We start from the raw sequence: 21,397 nt of genomic DNA on the forward strand, positions 1-21,397 counted from the left end.
CATTTTCTTTCAGCAAATGTTCCAGCATAGGACTGTGGCTGAATCACATGGTTCATGGAAAGTTCAACTCCCTTTATTCCTCTTCTCAGAAACCATTGGCTTGGGACTATTGCTGTGTGTCATGTCATTGCCCACAACTCCCCCACCTCCCTCCCTTCCCCCCTCTTTTGGATGGATGGCCTAAAACCCCCTTGGGATGCTCCCTGGGAAGCACTGATGGGGAAGAGGGTCTGCCTGCTTTTCTCTACAATCCCTGCAGCAGCCTTTTTTTAACCCTGTTCAGAAGAGCATCCTGGGTCTGACAACATCCCACACTCTTTTTCTGAGAGGCAAGTGAGCAAGATCAGGAATGAGTGCCATGTGAGTGTAGGTGTGATAGGGAGAAGACAGAGATGCACTTTTCTCAGCTCATGGTTTGGTTCATCCAGCCCAGCACTTGAGTGATCCTGGTGTATACTCCATAATGATTTGCACGTGCACATCCCATTCCCCAGCTGACCAAACCAGCCAGAAACCATCTGCCACTGGGTTCTTTGCAGGCCAGTGGACCTCCAGAATCACCCTAGAAAAAAGAAAAGTAAAATGAAGTGATGGTGATCCACCAGGTTCTGCTGCTGCCTGATTATGCCATCTTTGAGCCCCTCTGTATACAGATTCCTGTATCCCCTCAACTCGTGCCTGGGACATCTGCAACATTCCTTGTACCTTAGGTAGACGCCAGAAACAGTGCAAACATCTGGCTCATTTATTCCTTCATCGTGCAAATTCCTCCCTCTCAGCCAGGTCCCAAAAAGCTGATTGCTCTACTGATTCCTCTTCCTGTGTATGGCATTTCCAAACATGTGGCAAGCAAGGAAGCTGATGGAATTTAACTGGATTCCTTGAGGGATGGCAGAGAGGAATTCCTTGAGATTGATAGTAATGAAGGAACAGGCGGGTTACTGTGTATGACAGGCGCTAAAGAGGCTGAGGGTGTAAGAGACTGATGTAGTCACCTGACTTGAAAGTGGGAGGTAGAGTGGAGAACAGGCTGAAGTGAGAAAAGAGTATTTTAACTGTATTTGGATCCTGTCTAAGGCAAGGATGCTGGGAAGAAGTGGTCATGAGAGCTTAGATCAGAGGAAGTGTTGGAAAAGGGACCTTATACAGTCTTTTCCCCCTCATTTCAGACTGTGGATTGCATTTATGAGACTTGGGACACATCCCACCACTGGTAGTCACCCCTGATCCCACGACTCCTCTGTCACCTGGCAGGCATCCTTCTTGCCCTGGTAGTAGCCAGCACACAGCATCCTGGGAGTAATCATGTAGTGATAGGCCTCACTGCAGATGTTTTGCTGGATGAGCTGCACGTCCACCTTCTGCAGAACATTGCTGATGTGCCCTGAAAGGTAGAGCACCAAAAATAGCACAGGTGAGCTACGGTGGAACTTCCCCCAGCCCATGCCTACCTCACTGCATGCTGAAACCTGCCATCGGAATTTCTGTTCTGCTCTCCACTGGCATCACAGTCTCTGACTTTCAGCAGATCACTTTTTCTGCATGGAAGAAGTAAAATTCCCCTTCATTCCTTTCCCTACAAGGATATGTTTTGGGCACTTCATCTTTTGGGACAAGGGGTATTCTGCTTTGGGGAAACCTCTGGGTTGTCACTCTTGGGTTTGTTTCTCACTGAAATGGTTGTTAAGCTCGTCTGTCTAAGAATACAAACCAGGAGCGTCCAGTTCTGTAAAGTCTCCTGAGTGTTTCCAGTTAGGAAGCAGCTGGAACAAGTCTGTGGGTGGGTGAAGGCGCTAAGTTGACCTGAAGGGCTGTTCTAGTCCTTGGAGGAAGAAACACACACTGTCCCCATATAGATTACCAGACTGTCATGCCTGCCTCTCCAAATGGGGTTTCAGGGCACTCAACAGGTAACTTTGCATAACCTATTATCCAAAATCAAAAGGAGCGAAGAAAGCACAATGTTTTGGGATGAACAGAAACCTCTTGTGCCTAGAACACATCTGAACCTATTTTTCTGCCTCAGCACTGCTGCAGTAGGCCACTAAGAGACCTTGAACCTACCACCTTCCTTGAGGGCTCCCCAGCCAGTGATCCAGCAATGAAGGCCAGGCTCAAAGATGTGAGAAGGAGCAGGCAAGCAGATGGGCTGGATTAAGGATGAGATGATCACAGGATGGTCCAGCTGGAGCAGGGCCACATCATAATCATGGCTGTCCTCCTCGTAATAAGGGTGGAGGAAGAGATGGATAACCTTGAAGGACACCTCTGTATGGCCGGTGGCATTTTGCAAGTATTTGCCCAAGTAAACGGTCCAGATGGAGGGGGAGGCCAGCCTGTAGGATGCAGCAGAGGAGCATGGGACCCAAAGGGCAGGCTTTGCAGGTACTGCTATCCCCATCCTAGCACATGCTGACATCTCCATCTTTATGTGGGAACAACGCAAAGCCAAAACAAAGACGGAGCTGTGAAGCATCTTCCACTGTCATTGCCCCCTCAAAGCTGCTCTGCGAATGCCAGCATTGCCCCCTTTTCCCTGCATGCACCCCCAGATAATACTGCATGTATCCATACCCCTTTCTTCAGCTCCAAGCCATGGAGAAGCATGGCTGAGGTGCCAGATGAGGGGTGCAGCTGCCCCATGACATTTTCTCCAGTCAGAAGAGCTTCCAATTATGCATGACATAGAAAGCAATGCAAATCTTTCTATCCAGCACCTCCCCTCTCCATTTACCTCTCGTCCTGGAAGCAGTGCGCAGCTGAGACCACCCAGCGGTCAGCAATCAGTGTTCCCCCACAAATGTGGCGGCCCCGAACTTGCAGGCTGGCCTGCCATGGCCACTCCCCTTCCACAGAATTCATACCACCCACAATCCTGCTGAGAGGGGCTTGCATCCCACAGTCTGAGGAGGAGACACAGCAGGTACTTCAGGGAAGGAAGGGAACACGATACACTGTGCCTGCCTTTCCTTTCCTGCTTAGTTGACTGAAGAGTTTGACCTCTAATTGCTTGTCTTACCCAGCCAGCAGATGCTTTATGTACTGTCCAGGATGGGTCTAGTGAGCACTCTCTCCCAGCATTCCCTACCTCCAGCTGCAGCCTGGGGATGCCTTTGGGGCAGCATGCTGACTGTGCTGCCTGCTGTGCTGTCAGGAAACCCTCCCAGTGATTCACTGCCTACCAAGGCTGCAGAAAACAACAAGTGGGAAAATCAAAACATAAACTCCCTCCCTGCCAGTAGCCATGCAGACATGGGTGATTTTCCTGTCTGGAGCCTTGTACAATGGCATATAAGCCAACACAGTGGTCGAACGGGCAGCCTGTGGGTAGAACCAGGCCTGTGAGACAAGTCTGTCCGGCCTGATGCCTCAGCCTGAAGGGAGAGGCAGGGAGAAGCTGTCCACAGAGCAAGTGCCTGCTCACAGCTCAGCACAGAGTTGGCTCATTGCTGCTGTCCCTGGCACCGCAGGATGGAGCAGGGGCACTGGTACTGTGGGACTGGGGTGGGGAGAAGGTGGTGGAACAAGGGAGGGTGGGCGCTTCTTCTGGGTGGTGGGAAAAGAGGGGGCAACTTGCAGCTACGTGTCTTCCTGCACCTGCCTGGCTGAGGTGTGGCTGATCATTTCCTCACCACAGTGATTCTCATCAGACAGGTCCTTGCAGTCCGCAGTGGTGTCACACAGGGGGTTGGGTTTCTTCACACAGGTCCCATCTTCACAGCGGTAGGTGAAAGGACTGCAGGGGACCCCTGCAAAAAGGAAGGGAAACCAAGGCTGAGAGAGGACAGCTGGTTGTAGATGCAGCCTGAAGTCCTTTAACTGAGGAGAAAGGGCAGCAGAGAGCTTGGGGGAACTCCATAAATGATGACAGGGAGTTTCCTGAACAAACAAACAGCTCACAAACATTGTGAGGAGGCTGGGCGAGTTACCTCCCAGATGGTGCCCTTATGTCACATGGGGGAAGTACACTACAGACAGCCTTGGCTCGAGCACAGGGGTGGGCATTTGTCATCCCAGCACTGTCCCCTCCCTACCTCCACTGCAGTATTCCTCATCACTCCCGTTGACACAGTCCAGCTGCTGGTTGCAGACCCTGCTGAACTCGATGCAAGTGCTGTCCTCACGGCACTGGAACTTTGCAGGGCACACTGCACAGGAGGGAAGCACATGGGAATCAGGCATGCAAGACAAGGTGTGAGGTCAGGATCCTAAGTCCTGTAGTCTCTACAGCCTCTTCCCACACCTCATAAGCTGTGCTTAAGACCAGCTCTGGTATAGTGCAGCTGCGTAGCTTTTGCCTGATCTGCATTGTAGGTGTGCCTGGACCCTGTCTTACACTTTGTTGTTGCTGACTTAACTTTTCTTGTCTTGGTCTCAGACCTGCCTCAGCACTATGTACTTGCCTTGAGGTCCATGGACTCCTCAGTTACCACCACCAGTCCTGGTTTGCTTGCCTTGTTAGGGTTTTGTAGGACTGCATCCTGTCTGGTGATGTCACTATTCCTCCTGCCTTGCTGTTACCCTCAGCTCGTGGGTCACAATCCAGCAATGGATTCCGCAGTGTCCATGAGTTCTGCTGGACACTGGAGGATGGAGATGGGCCTAAGCTGCCTGCCCATCGCAGAGTTTGATTTCTGTTTACAGATTTCCATAGCAGGAACTGTTCTGTTTGTGTGTACCATTTTCTTACTGCAATGACTATGATTTCTTCATTAATAGCATGAAGCTTCTAGATGACTAAAGGCACATGAAGGTCTGAGACATCCTGAACTTTGATGTTAAAGACAGGGACTGTTCCATATAGACATAGAGTGAATAGTCAGAGATGCACCAGTGGCAAGAGTACGAGAAAGGAAGAAATAATAATGTCTCTATTTTCTTTTTCAAATATAAAGTGATGTTTGAAAACACTGAGAAAGTGTGGGGTTTCTGTCAGTCTTGGTCTGTGTCAGCCTGTGGAACTGAATGACACGATATCCCTGGGGCCAAGGAGCTACTGGGATTCAAGAAAGGATTAGATATTCATAAGGATGCAAAGGTATCCATGTCTACAGGAGGGAAGAATGCAAACTGTGATGTCAGATAGCTGGATGATGGGACAGAGCACAATATCAGCAAGACTGCAGACAATACAAAACCCAACTTTGGTAATCCTGTGAGAGCTCTCACATTTCTAGCATTGAATTAAAGCTTCCTTGAGAAATATTTCTCCTTCCTCTGACTTTAGACTTTTCCTACACCTTCCTCTGAATCTTTCAAAATTGGCCACTGTCTCCAGTGGTTCAGGGCTCTTTATCTGTAAAAAAACATCTGTAGGAAACAACTAATGAAAAGTTAGTGGTGGCAGCAATATGATGAGCCCCCCATCACACCAGAGATGAGAGAACAGACGAATTAGGTGTTATGTCTAAGCCTGCATCACTGTTCCTATGAGAATGGGGCTCTGCAGGAGTTCTGAGATGCTAAGGATGGAGTCTGCATCAGCACTAACTGCTTTTGGCATGAAGAACTGACTGAGGCTGATCAAGGACTTTGATGTTCCCAAACTGGGGCAAAATATGTGAGTGAGGATTTGTACAGATTAAGTGTCACAAATGGCCTGGGGGGAAAGAGGAGACAGAAGGGCAGACGGTGGGCTTGGGGAAGTGTGAATGGGGAGGGGGATGCTGAGTGGTGTGACAGCAGAGGGGGCTGTAGGCCAGGGCTGATGTTGGTTGTAGACTGAGTGGGAGGAAAGCAGGACAAGGTGGGGGACTGCTTGGGCAGAGGACTTCTTTCAGGCTGCCTGGAACTCTTGGTGCTCTTGGCTACTAGGGGACCCTCTTGGGAAGGCTGTGCTGTGACAGGAGACAGAAGCATTACTGCTCCTTCCAGAGCAGGCTAAAGCCATACAGCAGTGGGATGAGACTTCTAAGGGCACAGAGGTTTAAGCTCCTGAAGTTGAGGTACAAGGCTGTGCCTCGGCCAACCAAATCCTCCCCATCCCTCCCTACCCTTGGAGGAGTGAGGGGCTGTGTCTTGCTGAGACCAGGGACCAGTGGGGAGAAGAAATCACTCACCACAATTTCTCTCATCCAGTCCATTGGGGCAATCTTTGATCCCATCACAGGCTGGGACGCACAAACCGTTCACTAAACACAGGAACTCCCCAGGACAGGCTGTGAAATTACCAAAAGAGAGTAATCAGTCGCCAGTGACTGGAAACTTCCCGGCAACAGAGCACCATGGCTTGAAAACAAAGTGCAGAGTTGCACACCCTCCTGACCACACAAGCGTTGCTGCAGTGTGCTGGCAGCACTCACTGCACTCCCCAAAATCTGCCACGTCATCTGCTCTTGACAGGGGCATATGGAGCCAGGCTATGCACCAGGGGAAAGAGGGCTTTCCGTGTTTCACATTGTACCAATGGGCAATATCCAGGATAACCCCCTGTCTGGCACGCCATACCTCGGGGTCACTGCAGTTTCATGTCTCCTGAATGCCACGGGAAAGCTGAAACAGACTCTTTGGAGCTGTGATCAAAACTTACGTGGGACCTTGAAGGAGTTGCTGTTAGACACGTTGACAGGTGCATGTATTCAGGGACTGGTGTGCATTACTGGCACCCTTTAGGAGGGAGATGGTGAAGCCTTGGAAAGACAGACTGTGGGTGGCATTTGCATATGTGTGTATTTGTGTGCGGTTTTATTTATGTCTTGTTTGCACGGATTCCAAGGTGAGCAGGAAACAGCTCTCTCTAAGAGATCTTGTAATCAAAATTTAGCAACAAATATTGCTTCAAGCAGAGGTGCTTTCTCCTTGAATTCCCAAGGCCAGCCCGTGATATTGACATGAGGGTAAGATTTTAAGCAGCTTTGTGACCTTGGGTTTTGTTGCATGGATGCTCTGGCCACAAGAGGCAGGGCCACATGTGCAGAAGCAGCTTTGCACATAATTGCCTCTTCTTTTGGGGTCATCACTGGTGTCACTGGTTTGTGAGCATCTTCCTGAATGGTGGATGGCACCTAGGGTTCCTGGGCTGTGCCTTGTGTTTCTCCTGGCACAAGCCAAGTGCAGAGGGGTTGCTGGTCCCCACCACCCCACTAAGGAGCAGGGAAGAACCTGAGCTTACGGTCAGATTGCTTGTACAGACTGTAAGCTGCCTGTACGCCAGGGCCGGTTAAGGAGATCTGCGAGGTGAAGGTGATGGTGATGTCAGCAGAAGATGTGACTGGGATCCTCTCAGCGTAGGCTTGCAGGGTCCGCAGGCCACACAACCTGAGGGGAAACACAGGCGGGGTGGCTTGGAGAGGGAGGCAGGAGACAGAGCAGGGCAAGGGGGCTCAGAGGGGCTGGGGTGGGAAGGGGGTCACACAGACTGGGTGCTGTGGGGAAACCAGGAATACAAAATGCCTTCAGTATAAGTGAGATACAGAGTCCAGAGCGACCCTCCTATCTTTGCATATTTCCCACTTTCTGGCAAGCACTGAGATCTGGCCATGCAAAGCAGTTTAGTTCTTAGAATTTAAGAAGATTCTCCTTTGTCATCTTCCTGAAGAAGCCATGTTGTAGAAACTGTGGCACTGACAGTTTAAGAGAGGAAGGCAGGGAGAGAAAAAGTGGAAATCCTAAGCCAGGGTAACATAACCTCTTGATCAGACCCTTCATAGGAAAACAAGTTACCTCCACAGGAACCATGGAGAAGGCACTAATGAGATGGGTCGGGGGAGGTTTTGGAGGGAAACAGGTAATTTTACAGTTAGTGGGAGGAAACCCAAAAGCTGTAGGTCCATCTATCTCAGAGCTTGCTTTGAGGAGAGGGGAGCACAACAACTTCTCCATCCTTTGCACCCAGGTAGTGGTGAGCAGCAGGCCCAGCTACATATGGATGCTAATTGTGGGAAGTCCTGCAGGGGAAGTGGCTGCAGTCAAAGCAGGAGGATATGGAGCTAAAGGGAAGATTTGTACGGAGGTGGATGCAAGGCAATGGCACACACAGATAATATTGCAGAGGTGGTGACAGGCAGATTTGCAAACACAGGAGACGTGGGAGGACACCAAGGTTACACACAGAGGAGAAAACTAAGAAGCCTGATGCAAACAGCAAGACAGGGAAAGCAGGTTGGTAGCTCGAAGCAAATCTGTAAGAAATGTGTTCACTGGAGAGAGAGTGAACAAGACGAGCAGAAAAGCAGGAGGCACCAGCACCAAGAGTGGCCACTGAGTGCAGCTCAGTGTGTGGCTCTTCTTCTTCAAATACGGTGACTGAAGTGAGCAGGGAACCTGCAGAGGTTTAATCCCAGTTTTATCCCAGGTAGAAAGTGAGAGACAGAAACCAGGACCCCACCACACACCTTCTGTTCTGAATTATCCACTGGCCTTGGGTACAGGGCAGGTCATGCTTCTGTCTGCTGAGTGCGTAGGCGTCGAACCAGAGGGTGACCCCATAGTCGAGGGATGGGACCTGCAGACAAGGGGGTGCAGAGCAGAGGGCAGATGGCTCCCAGGAGCGTTACAGCACACTCCGTAAGTCAGAAACGAGCAGAGCAAATGAGAAGGCCAGACTTATCTGGCCACATTGCAGGTCAGAAAGAAGCACCCTCTAAGCTGGAGCTGTGCCACAGCCCAGGGTGCCTCTGCTGTTGGTGTCAAAGCCTGGCAATTCCTCTCAATTCCTATCAATGTGGTTCTGTTTTGAAGAACTCCTCTGGAGATGAGGTTTCAGATTCCTCCTCAGCTATGGCATCTCTGTGCTGGTATGCAATATTAGACTCCTTCCCCTTCAGAAACACACCTTATGTGGAGGTTGGGCAGGCTGCCACCCTCTGCTTGCTTCTCATGATGATCTGACTGAGAGCCCTGGCTGTACCCCCCACAATGTGCAGAGTGCTGCCTGGGTTTTGGGGATGGGATGGATGCTCTTGTGGGAGCTGGCTCTTACCATCATGTGCCAGGTGCACTGCGTGTTGGGCGAGTAGTAGCTGGGGTAGTGTGGGGTGCCGATCTTCCCCTGCAACTCCAGGCTCTCCCGCAGAGTTATGTTCACTTCACAAGCTGTAAATACAGACATTCAAAGCCCTGCTCTCTGTCAGCTCAGCCTCAGCCCGGGGAGGCCATGTATCCAGCCCACTGGAGGAGAGAAGGGACTCTAAGGCCTGATGCCAAAGGTGACTGGGGTGCTGTGCTGTCTCCCTTCAAGCAGCCATTTCTACCCAGCAACCTTTGTAGCCTCCCCCTCTTGTCCAGAGAAGTGTAATGGTAATGTATTTTGCTGTCTTAGTGTCTTATGTTAGATTGACATTCATCTACAAGCGCGTGTGGATGCGATGTCCAGGCCACATCTGGTCTGTCCATGCGTGAGAGCTTGGCCTTCTCCTAAAGCATCACAGTCACTCAGGTGCTGCGTGCCAGCCCCTGAGCTGTAAAGTCTCAAGCCACATGCTAGTGTATGAGTCCAAGTGAGGCAGCAACATGTAACCTGCCTTTTACTGACCACCCTTGCAATCCAGAGGGAATTCTGCCCCTAGTAGGGATGCAGGACCTCCAGGAGCTCTGATACTGCAGGAGATAACCCATATTCTCCTTGTAACTACAACCACCCTCCTCCAGCCTTCCTCACCTTCGAGGGCCACCGCCTGTGCTGAGAGGATGAAGGGGTCATAGTAGCTGTACATGGCTTTTTTCCACACAATGGACATGACAGGGCCAGATGAAAGGACTTCCACGATGGGCTCCTGCCGGCTGCAGCCATAGATCCTCAGGGGAAAGAGATAAAAGGATGGGAGTGAAGCAAGCAATAAACAAATAAAAGAGAAGTACGAGAAAGAGAGACAATGGAGATCTGTGTTATCCACACACAGCAGTTGTGAGGCACTGACTGAACCAAACAAAGGGCCAACAGCGACAGCTCCTGCTGCATGGCTGTGCGAGACATATCCCACATCAGTGACTTCAGCTCATCAGCAACAGGCAGGTTGTACATCAAAGAGAACCTCCTCTGATGTACTCTTGACACCTTCCCCTGCTGTGGTGTGTCGTGCCATCCTGCCTGCCTTCCCCAGCGTGTTCTCCCTGCTCGGGAGCTACCTACGAGGTGATGAGGTGTTTCTCCAGGGGCCCGGCTGCATCGTACATTGCCAGGCGGTCCCTGCAGTCAGGCAGAGTCCACTCCAGGCGTAGCTTGATCATGTAGCCCTTGAGGCCATGGAGGTGCCAAAGACAACTGGAGGCCAGGTAGTCAGGGCCCTCCAGCCTTAGGATGTCATCCTCCTGGACATAGCTGTACCTGTAGCAACCTGAAACAGAGGTGGTTGTAAGGGAAATTAAGATATGGGACTGTCACTTGGTACATCAGCGTAAGCCCTGTTTTAGGGTAAGGCTGACTCATCCCAGTGGTCTCGGTTTACTTTTACGTATGTTGTGGTGGCACTGATCCTTTCGTACCATTGCCCCAGTTTCTCTTTCTGTAAGAACTGTCCCCTTTTCCTTGGTTAAGCTAATACTACCTCAGGCTTTAAATATCAGCACAGCACAGTTATCTTCCACTGGCTTTAGGTTATGTTTTTACTTCTTTCTCCTCTCAGCCCTATATTCTTCCTGGCTTTACATCTCCCTCATCTGAATTCCAGGTTTCAGAAGACTTTCACACCAGGACTTTTGAGTAAATGTCAGCTTAAAGGTGAGCTTCTAATAGCATATCTAATGCAAGCTGCTAGACAGAGAACTCACAACACTGCCTGAAATTACTAAAAGCATCTTCAAACATTGCCAAGACAACAGACTCCTAAATGAGGCACATCCAGCGCAGAGCCACGCAGGAAATCCCCACCCCACTCAGCAGTATTGCATGAGGCCTGGAATTAGCAGTGTGGTACCAGTACACCAAGCTATTTCACAGTTCTCATTAGTAGGGAGTCTGAGGTGGCTGCATTGCCCCTGGCAGCTGGTATCTCTGCCCAGAGCCATCCAGCACATAGCAGTCATGTAGTTTGGATCTGGACAAGCAGCAGCACTGGTGCTCCCCTGCTCCTACTCCCCTTCCCAGGATTTACAACTCCAGGAGGCAGATAAGTTTTCTGTCCCCTGTGAAAATCCCTCCCATAAAGTCACGAACTCAAAAGGAAAGGAAAAGGTAGCCTACCCAGAGTGGATTTCAGCACTACTATGTCTTTCACACTGGATTCTGTTAGAAAAAAAAAATACAAAGGAAGATAAACAAAAGCATAAACTGGATAAAAAAAGATAATCTGATAACCTAGCATGGCAGGTGAGGACTCCCTTCCTTCCTCACGTAACTGGCTCACTTACAACTTCAGCATGGGGCATCCTGCAGCTACCCCTCTGTCAGCTCTCAGGGACCTGTTTCAGTCCTGCCTTCCCCAACCCATTTCTCTGGGAAATTTCTCTGCCCCTGACCCACATCTGGCAGCCCTAATTCATGCTTTCCAGCCCACCATGGGCTTCTCTGCCTTTTTTCCTGGCCCATTTTTGTGTGCTGTTCTGGGACCTCTTCCTCTCCCCAGGAGAGCTGGCATTGCTTCAGGCAGTCATCCCCCTCCTCTGCCAGCCACATCACAGGGCACAATCCCACTTCCCAGAGCCTTCACCATCTGCTGTCCCAGTTTAAAGAGTGCCCAAACACATGGGAGCTACTGAGGGTGGAGAAGGAGTCCTCTTTTGATGACCACTCTGCAATGGGCTACTTGACATCCTTATAGAGTCCACCTTTGGAGCAGGGAGTTGCAGAGAAAGAGACCAGCAAGGGCTACAAATCTGTGCAAAATACTCACGGGGTGGACAACACTTTAAGAGACCTGGGCTTTTCTCCAGCCTCCCAGCTGAACTGGAATCAGCCAGAGATCAGGTGCTACTGGGAATAATTGCCAAAATAAAAGGCACTGTGAGGTCAGCTGGGTGTGAGGACTGTTGTTGGGGGTATGCCTAGGTCAGGGCTTTGGTCTGCTGTAGTTTCCAAGCAATTCTATGGGGAGAGATGAGTGGTTTTGTCATAGGAAAAACAGATGTTGTGGAAAAGAGGATCCTGCAGGCATAAGGCAGGATCCTAGCGAAGCTCATGTGCTGTAGGGAATAGTTTGTGCAGAGCTGGTAGTAAGTACTCTTTTATCTGAAGGTAATAAGCCCGAGTTCCTGAAAAACGAAGTCCTGAAAGACTTTTGGGGAAGAGGGGAGCTGTGTTACTGGGGTGAATGTGCCTGTTAGTAATAAGTAAAGCACTGGAGAGGTTCCTGTGCTACTCAGTGGTTTGCAGCTCTGTGTCTCAAGGCAGAGTGAATGTTTAGAGCTGAGCAACCCGGCAAGAGTCTGTCAGGAAGCAATGAAGTGCTAATGACCTGCTATGAGCTAGCTGTTTTTTCACTCTAACTGTACAGGGCAAATGAAACCAGAGGTTAAGCCATTGGCTGGAGGTCACCCTGGCTCAGCAGTATAAGAAGTTTCTGGCTTTTGCCTCAGTTATCGGACTATACTTCTGACTGGAGAGGGAGGTGGAAAGGACTAGGGAAAGCAGAAGGAGCGGGATAAACCACAACTGGTGTGTTAAGTCCAAAATAGAAAGAAGTGTGGTCTGCTGAAATGAATAAAACAGTGAAACAGATGCAAAGCAAGTAAGAGGGAACTGGGAACAGCTAAAATTATGGCACCATCATTTTTATTTGTTTATGAGTTGCATTATGAAGTGAGCAAATAAAATGAAAATCCTAGATGAGCTGACTTGGAAGGATTCAGCATATTTCCTTGTGATATCTTTGTTAAGAAAGTTCGTTTAAATTGGCTGAGCATAGGGTCTGGTATGCTGGAAACAAATCATAAGTAGAAATAAGGAACTAATGGTAACTGTGGGAGGAGATGTCTTGATGAGATGCCAATGCAGCTTCTGACTAGGGTCTTAAAATGATTATCTGGATGAGGGAGGGAAAATCATTTAGAGGAAATTGAATTTTCTTTATGGACACCAAAAAATGACCCACAAAACAATTGGGATGTGGGGGTAAAAGGTAAAGGAGGTATCTGTAGGATATAATAAAAGAAGCTTTATCTTAGAATAATGCAAGATAGCATGTCTAGGAAAAAAGAAGAAACCAACTTGGAGATGTAACATCTCATGGGAAGAAGAAACTTGGAAATAGGAGTCCCAAGAGGAGATAATAAACACAGTGTATTTTAAAACCTGGGAGATTTGGGACTCTGTAAGAGGGATCAGACCAGGCTGACAAGTTAAGCCTCATTATAAAGATCATTATAAATATAAATTCCATTGGACTTGTATGCATTGACTATAGCTACATCCCTAGTGCTTTACCTAACACTTACTTTAGACCAGTTTTGCATGGGTGGCTTTTTAAACAGGCTGTGACCTTCACTGTGGGCAGCAATAAATAATCCTTAAAATCATACGTCAAGAACTGAAGTGACAATGATGCTTTGTCTCAGAGGAAGACTTAGTGGTGACTCAGATATGTTGCTTTTGTTCTCTCTATCAAATAGTCTGGAATAATCTCCCAAAGGAAAGCAGGAAACCTAAATGCTCTCTATTTTCAAGCTGAGCTGATCAAAGTCATGACCTGTCTAAGATCTTGCTCTACAGAAGCCAAAGCTGATGGCTGAAAAAAAAAAATTACCTATCTGATCATGGTCAGGTGCATCTCCAATAATTTTAATCCTTCAAAGGAATTATTATTTTTTTTTAACATCAAACTTCAGTTTTTCTCTATCAGGAAAAAATGTGAGTAATTGTATCTCCTGATCCTTACTATTTCCCTCATCCTCTTCAAATTTTTTCTGTCTCCTTCAATAGTGAGTCCTGGCCTTTTCTCCTAACATTATACATTGTGGAGCATTTCTGAGTGCTCAGGCCACAGCTGAGCAGCTGGTACTTACCCAGGAGAACCAGAGAGTCTGGGTTGATCCTGTACTCCGTCTGGTAGGACAGGCTGCCTGAGCTGTTGAAGCTGGTGGAGAGCTCTTGGTGGAGCACTGTGTTTACCCTCTCAGCAGTTGCTTCCTTCTGCTGACTCTCAGGGATTTGGAGGGTGAACCAGAAGAAGAAGGTCAGGGCTCCCCCCCTAACAGAGAAATAGCATGTGAAATAGTCTTGCTCTTCATCTCCAGAATTACTGGAGAGAAAAACCCGGGAGATTAACCCTCCCCACTGTTTTTCCACAATCAGACACATTTGTGTAGACTTTCCAGTTCTGCTGCTGTGACCCAGAGGAACCTCTTTGAGTGGGGCAGGAGAGCTGCAGTGTCCATGGTGTGGTGAGTCAATGCTCGGTGCTTTATCGGAAGAAGCCTTTCTATGCCATCTGGCTTTAGTGATGACCATATGAGCTCAAATTAATGTGGTAATTAATCAAGACTAGTCTAATGAGTAGTCTAATTTCAGGTAGAAATGACCTTTGAGTACTACTGACCAGGGGTTGAAAATAAAAGCCCAAGACTTTGTCTCATCTCCCAGTGGTGACAAGTGTATGATTTATGACCAGGAACCTTACCACAACCCATTAATGCTGGGCAGGCTAAAGCTGCAGGAGACTGAGACTGGGAAAGTTCTGTTCAACCAGCTGGCAGAGAAAATTGGCTGGGGGAGGGCAAGGAGATGTTGAAACACATCTTTGTTCAATAAAAGGCTGGAGGAAGATGTGCAAGCGAAACACTTCTTTCCCCAGTTGAAAATGGAATCACATCAAAGCTGGAATGTTCCTCAGGTGAAGGACTGATTTAGGGGTGTGGTTTTCATAGGAAAAAAATCAGAAGCAAATGACCATCAGTCTGGAAATTATTTCTGCTATCCTGATCTACTGTTATGACCTGCAAAGCTGTAGTCCCACATCTGTCCCATTCCACTGTTACCCTGTTCCCAGGTGGTCCATGCTTCTTGGCAGGAATAACTTTTTCATGGTGCATTCTGGCCTCTCCCTTCTGGTGCCTAGAGTCAGGCCATAAAATAGCTTTCTTGAATTAGACAAATCAATTTCCAGCTGCTTAGTTTCTACTGACAATGCCAAGACAAATTTTTTTTTAATCTCTTCCCAATGATTTTTTTTTTGCTCTCTTGAACTTTTGCCTCACTGAAAAATTTCTCAGTTTTGGCTTTTCATCTTGACCTGGGATAAACAGGGACATCAAAATATCCCCAGCTCTGTTATGCTGAAATCATTCTGAATCTGGACTGTCCAGCCTAGCCTGGAGCTCATGGAAGGGACTGCAGAAGTTTGTCATGGGCAGATTTCAGTGAAACCAGAGTACAGTTTACTGGAAGCTTTCACACACAAACAGGCAAATATGCTGTGGGTGCTACTCACCCAAAGGCATACACCGTGCTCGAGTTGTAGTATCGACCCAGCTCCGTGGCACGAATCAGTTCCTTCAGCTGCAATGAGAATGTCGTCTGAGAACTACAGCGCAATGTTAGAGTGCCTGATCTGATGTTTCATCCCTCTTGCCATACAGGCAAGTCTGCCCTTGGATGGGGGTGCCTTACCCCTTCCTCATTCTACTGACTGAGCAGCCTCAGGGCTGGCTCCGCTCATGAAACTGCCCTCACCATGTTCTGGAGCTTAGCTGACTCCACCCAGAAGGCTCTGGACTCCACCTGCCCGAGGTCCAGGGAGTACCGGCGGTTGAGGACCTGGAGGCTGCCACAGTAAAACTGCAGGACAGATGGCTCCAGGTGCCATGGTCTGTAGTCTGCCAAGAGAAGACACTACTGAGTTACCTCAGTGATACATAGGAAACAGGGGGTTACCCATGTTTATGACTACCCAAAGATCCCCCAGAGTCACCAATGTGCTTCGGGCTGGGCATTGCTTTGACTATCCCCCATCCACCTCCTGCAGGGGGAAAAAAACATGTGAATTTTTACCTAGGAAATACCAGGTGGCTGCAGCAGCTCCAGCCAGCACAAGAAAGGCTATCCCAAGGGGCACATAGCGGAGGCAGCGACGTGAGTTAGTCTCTGATTTGTCATTTGAGAGCGAGCTGGAGTCTTCCTCCTGTTCCTCGGCCTCCATCAGGCGCGTCTGGTGACACAGCATGCCAAGGTCAGGCTGGTTTTTCTGTTTCCCTTTACACCCTCTCTGGAGGTGTTATGCCAAATCTGTCCTCCTCTCCTAAGATCTACAGCCCCAAGAGATGACTGTGCAAACCATGAAAGACTTTGCTCAAAGCAAATGTGGGTAAAACTGCTAAATCAGTGGGATACAGGCTTCCAGGACACTGTCCTGTCTACATCTCTTGGCAATCCCTCAGTTTTCAAAGGCATTCTCTGGGTTTTGCCTCTGTCAAAACCGCAAATGAGTACAATAATGAATTCCTCTGAATACAAAAGTGTTGTCCCCCAGGCTGGGAATTGTTTTAAAACTGGTATTTTATTGATCTAGAAATCGATGCAGAAGAAAACCTGTGACCTGAAATGTGAGCAAAAGTTGCATGATCCAGCCACAGCCTGGGAGCCTGAAGTTGCACTTTGCCTGCCATGCCATTTTTATCTTGATCTCTAAAAGTAAGCAAACCTTGCCATTCCCACCAGACCATGTGTTCCCAGGCAAAGCCAACGCTGGCACTGGCTCAATAGCTGAGCTAATAAGAAGAGAGCACCTGAGTAACATTCAGCCCTTCACCACCCTCTGCCTGTGCCAGGGGACACCTTCTGTTTTCCTTTACCCCACATCTCCCCCAGGCTGCTTCTTTTGCTTCTTCCTGACTGCATCCCTTCTGTCAGCCCCACACTCTGAGGATAAGAAATACCTTTGCCTGACAGAGCCACACTAATACTGGTTTTGTCACCCATTTTCCTCCTCCTTTCCCCTGCCACCACGCAGTGCATGCCTGCCCTCAAAGGCTTTCTGCATTTCTGTTTTGGAGGGGAAAGGGATGTGAATGCATCTGCATGGGAGGACACAGAAGTCTTGTGGAATGCTTGTGTCCTGTCTGTGTGTCTGTGAGTCATCTTTGTGCCCAGTGGTGCATGTGAACCTGGGGAGAGGAGTGCATGGGAGGGACTTGCTACAGCTGAGGGAAGAGGTGGCTGGCCTCATGCGCATTTTAGCCCATGTGGATGCCACTGAGCATCACCTGATAAGGGTGAGTGGGCTTTTCAGCCTCCTCCCCGCCAGTTGCAGAGCCCCAAGCCCTCCAGGCTGCCTTGCAACATGGAAACACATTTGCAGAGTGTAAGCACCAGGTAACTCACTCCAGAGCATTATGCCCAGCCTGGTGAACACCCCCACCCGGACAAGCAGTCACACATCCACTTGCTGTAACACACCCTTCCAGAGAGGAGGGTGGCACTAACAGGCCCAGCACAGACTGCCCTCCCTCGCTCCTTCTGGGGCACCTTTCTGCACAGCCTCTGGGAAGGATCTGCTCCCCAAGGAGCCAAGTTGGGTAGTCCAGGAGGGCAAGGGCACTTCTCCGCTACCACAGCATCCCTTCAGAAACAGCAGGCATAAGCACACAACCGCAGATGGAGGGGCAGGGGGGGAGGGCAGGAAGCAGCAGAAGAGCCTCTTTGTTAGTAGATTTGGTGGCAGGCACTGGGGTTTCCCCCAGAGCTGCAGACCTACCTCTAAAGCCTGCTGCTGCCTGTGAGACCTGGCCCACACCCCTAGGCAAGCCAGCTCACACCTGCAGGGAGAGCGGGAGAAAGCAGGACATCTATTTACCCAGCTCAAGGTCTCCTCAGTGATCAATAACCCCGTGCCATGTCCCTTCAGCTCGGCCTTTGTCCTGCACCGTCCTGCCGCAGTGGGTCAGCGTACCCTGCACGATGGCTTTTTCCTTTTCTGAAATTGAGGGTTTGGAGGCTTAAAGTGGGAGAAGATCTGCAGGCTGAGCAGGGGAAGTCCAGAAAAAGTCAAGGTAGGAGCACCTTCAGCTGTGCAGAGAAGAGCAACCCAGGAGACGGGTGCAGATCGCTTACGTTGTCCTCCTCGGGGGACAAGGAGTTGCTGAGCAACTGCTGTATTTCTTAGGCACCCTCTTTGGTCTCATCGGTGTGTGCTCCCCTGCACAGGGATGGAGCAGATGCTGGCTGGCAGGTGTAGATGGCTGGAAAGAGGGAAGACAGCAGTAGACAGTGGGTCTGGTTGCCACAGTGTTCAGGCGGATGAAAGCAAAGCACAGTGCCTCTCAGTGCCAGCCTCAGAGACTCGCTCTTGTCTGCTTGCAATTCCCGCTGCCCACTCTCCTGACACGGGGCTCCCCACACTCAGCTGCACCACCACTTATGCCTCCCTGCAGCATCTGCTATTCTTCCAGCCCCAGGTCCTCCTCCTCAGCTACTTTTCCTACACAACCTTCTGCTTGCAGTCCTGCAGGTCTGTATGTGCCCCTTTGTTTTTCACAAAAAGCAGAGACACCGCAGCTAGAGCAGAGTAAACAGAGTTATTCTGTCAATAAATGGGTGACTCCTGACCCAGGGCTGAGCTCCAGCCAGTGACATCGACCTGGGGTTGAGCTCATTTGAGCCAGGGCTCACTTGGGCTCATTTTGGCAGCTGGGCAGGGATAGATATTTTCAGCTCTGCCACTGGACCAGGTTTTGTCTGGGAGTGCATGAAGACCAAAAGCCATTGCTGTAGTTGCCTCATGGTGGATTTTAGTAGATAAACATTAAATGTAGATAGAATGCTGTAGTGTTTGACTGGGAATGCTTTCAGAACTTCTCAAGAGATTTGAGACCTGGTTTCACTTAAAAAAGTTACTTTGAACTAGAATTTCCACAGATAATGAGTGACTAGCTGCATCTTTAGGCACACATGTATTCATATACAGCTTTTCTGAGTTTACGCTATGAGGGCTTGCCACAGTGGGTCAGAACCTATCTGAGGGTATTTCTCAGTGCCAAAGACCTTACTTTTTTGAATTAAATTTTCCTGGAAGGAAGAATCGTCCTTCTCTGGTGTTTTCAGCAGAACAAAAAAATGCAGAATCTCAATCTGATCTATCTAAGCAAGCATACCACATCTATCACCACAGGCTTTTGAATCAACCAAGGACCCAAACCCTTGATCAGATGTGACTTCAGAGGAATTTTTTTACTGCAAGTACCCCTTACTTTCTGTTTCTCCACAGTAAAAAAAAGGAAGAGATGTGGGAGGAGGCTGAGAGTGATATCTATTTATGAACAACGTATCCTGGAAAGGAGATGAGAGATGTGACAGCTATCTTTGCTGTCTCTAGGCTTAAGATAAAGAGAGGACTCGTGCCTGTGGCTGCTAGCTTGATATTTTCTACACCAATATTTTCCACACAGTGCTGTTATTCAGCTTTGGTTTGCTTCTGGTACTGATGGACACGGTCGTGGCGTGTTTCTGTGGGTTTGTGAACTACACACGGTGTTTTCGTGGGCTCGAGAGGCGACTGCTCCCCGTGTGACATTTCCAAAGAGCTGTTGGGAACCCAGCAGTGAAAGGTCCCCAAATCACTGAGAGTGTTACAAACTCTGGCATTTGCAACCTGTGTTACTCACGTAGGAGACCACATGATCTCGTCTTCCTGGAAGAAAGGTCCGGTTATCGCCAGATCTGACGCTGAGCACTTCCTGCCGCAGTGTGTCACACATTCACACCCAGCATGGCTGCGAAAGCCATGCTAACAGCTTGCCAGCTCCAAAGCTGTCAACATTTTCACAAAAAAAAAAGGGGGGGGGGGGGGGGGGGGTGGAAAAATACTGAGCCAGCAGGACAGTCCTCAGGAGCTTGCAACAGGATCACCTCTAACTCTGCTTTCTTTTTTAGGTGTCTTGAGTCCCTTGGGGCAGGGAGTAGGAAGGAGAGCTAAAAGTATATTAGTCTGAGCAAAACTTTACCTAGTTCCCTCTTTAGAAAAGCTGTTAATAACTTCCCCCCACCCCAAAGGACAGAAAAACACTGTAGATTACTTAATATTTTGTTTATTTACAGAGAAGCAAACCTGTTTTTTTGTACTCAGCAGCAAGATGTACTCAGGAAGAGTACAGATACATAGTTTGGTCATGCAGAGAGAAAATTAGAAAGTCCAGCTAGAACTCAATCTAGCCACTGTAATAAAAAATAACAAATACATTAATAACAAAAAGAGGGTCAAGGAGAATCTCCATCCTTCATTTGATGTGGCAGGGGAATATTGACATCTAGGGTGAGGCTGAGCTACTTAATGCCTTCTTTGCCTCAGTCTTTAGCAGGAAGACCAGATGTCTTCAGGGTACCCACACCCCTGAGCTAGGAGGGAAAGTCAGGGAGCAGAATAAACCTCCTGTAATCCAGGAGGAGGTAGTTAGTGACTAGCTGTGTCACTTAGACACTCCCAAGTCTGTGGGGCTGGATGGGATCCAACCAAGGGCACTGAGAAAACTGGCAGAAGAACTCACCAAGCCACTTTTCATCATTTCTCAGCAGTCCTGGCTAGCCAGGGAGATCCCAGGTGACTGGAGGTTAGCCAGTGTGACACCCATCTACAAAAATTGTTGGAAGGAGGATCTGGGGAACTACAGCCCTGTCAGCCTGACCTCAGTGCCAGGAAAGGTCATGGCACAGGTCACCTTGAGTGCCATCACATGGCAGGCAGGGAACAAGGAAGGGATTTAGCCCAACCAGCATGGGTTTAGGAAAGGAATGTCCTGCTTGAGCAACCTGATCTCCTTCTATGACAGGGTGACCCACTTGGTGGATGAGGGAAAGGCTGTGGATGCTGTCCACCTAATCTGGAGTAAAACCTTTTACACTGTCTACCACAGCGTTCTCCTGGAGAAAGGGGCAGCCTGTGGCGTGGATGTGTGTACTCTTTGTGGGGTAAAACACTGGATGGATGGCTGAGCCCAAAGAGTTGTGGTGATTGGAGTTGAATCCAGTTGGCAGCTAGCCAGCAGTGCTCCCCAGGGCTCAGTACAGGGGCCAGTCCTGTTTAAGGTCTATCGATAATCAGGATGAGGGCATCAAGGGCTCCCCTTTAGTCAGTTTGCAGATGACTCCAAGCTGGGCAGCAGTGTTGATCTGCTGCAGGGTAGGAAGGCTCTGCAGAGGGGTCTGGACAGGTTGGATTGATGAGCCAAGGCCAGTTGTATGAGGTTCAACAAGGTGAAGTGCGAGGTGCTGCCCTTGGGTCACAACAACCCCAGGCAGCGCTGCAGGCTGGGGGCAGAGTGGCTGAAAAGCAGCCCAGTGGGAAAGGACCTGGGGGTACTGGTTGACTGCAGCTGAACATCAGCCAATGTGTGCCTTGGTGGCCAAGAAGGCCAATGGCATCCTGGCTTGTACCAGCAATAGTGTGGCCAGCAGGACCAGGGCAGTGATCATCCCCCTGTATGCAGCACTGGTGATGCCCCACCTTGAATCCTGCGTCCAGGATTGGGCCCCTCACTACAAGGAGGACACAGAGCTGTTGGAGTGTGTCCAGAGAAGGGCAGTGGAGCTGGAGAAGGA

General features: G+C 49.3%; 1 protein-coding gene across 5 annotated transcripts; it reads right to left on the reverse strand.

Moving 5' to 3' along the window:
* Positions 1-51: 51 nt before the first annotated feature.
* On the reverse strand, positions 52-18,313 carry TMPRSS6 (transmembrane serine protease 6). 5 transcript variants are annotated; one of them, XM_048302669.1, is made up of 19 exons: positions 17,867-18,287; positions 17,661-17,780; positions 15,860-16,016; positions 15,542-15,684; positions 15,300-15,367; positions 13,876-14,060; positions 11,120-11,161; positions 10,070-10,274; positions 9,599-9,735; positions 8,921-9,033; positions 8,334-8,443; positions 7,112-7,257; positions 6,060-6,158; positions 4,035-4,148; positions 3,633-3,749; positions 2,735-2,903; positions 2,065-2,336; positions 1,248-1,384; positions 52-562 (listed from the first exon to the last, which is right to left on the reverse strand). In XM_048302669.1, the coding sequence occupies exons 3-19, from the start codon at positions 16,005-16,007 to the stop codon at positions 404-406; spliced, it is 2,364 nt and encodes a 787-aa protein (XP_048158626.1). In that variant the 5' UTR covers positions 16,008-16,016; positions 17,661-17,780; positions 17,867-18,287; the 3' UTR covers positions 52-403. The 5 variants fall into 5 exon arrangements, with proteins under 5 accessions (XP_048158626.1, XP_048158628.1, XP_048158625.1 ...); XM_048302671.1 differs by lacking the exons at positions 17,661-17,780; positions 17,867-18,287 and adding an exon at positions 18,294-18,313; XM_048302668.1 differs by having other exon boundaries at positions 17,661-18,287.
* Between the last annotated feature and the right edge of the window lie 3,084 nt (positions 18,314-21,397).

Source organism: Corvus hawaiiensis, chromosome 4 (genome assembly GCF_020740725.1).
Source record: "Corvus hawaiiensis isolate bCorHaw1 chromosome 4, bCorHaw1.pri.cur, whole genome shotgun sequence".
In the NCBI taxonomy this organism is placed as follows: Eukaryota; Metazoa; Chordata; class Aves; order Passeriformes; family Corvidae; genus Corvus; species Corvus hawaiiensis.

Coding starts and splice junctions, on each gene's coding strand:
- TMPRSS6 (XM_048302671.1), bottom strand. CDS start 16,007: ATGGAGGCCGAGGAACAGGAGGAAGACTCCAGCTCGCTCTCAAATGAC. Junction 10,275..11,119: donor AGTGCTGAAATCCACTCTGG/GTAGGCTACCTT, acceptor CCTCTGTTTCAG/GTTGCTACAGGTACAGCTAT. Junction 4,149..6,059: donor ACTGGATGAGAGAAATTGTG/GTGAGTGATTTC, acceptor CCTCCTGTGCAG/TGTGCCCTGCAAAGTTCCAG.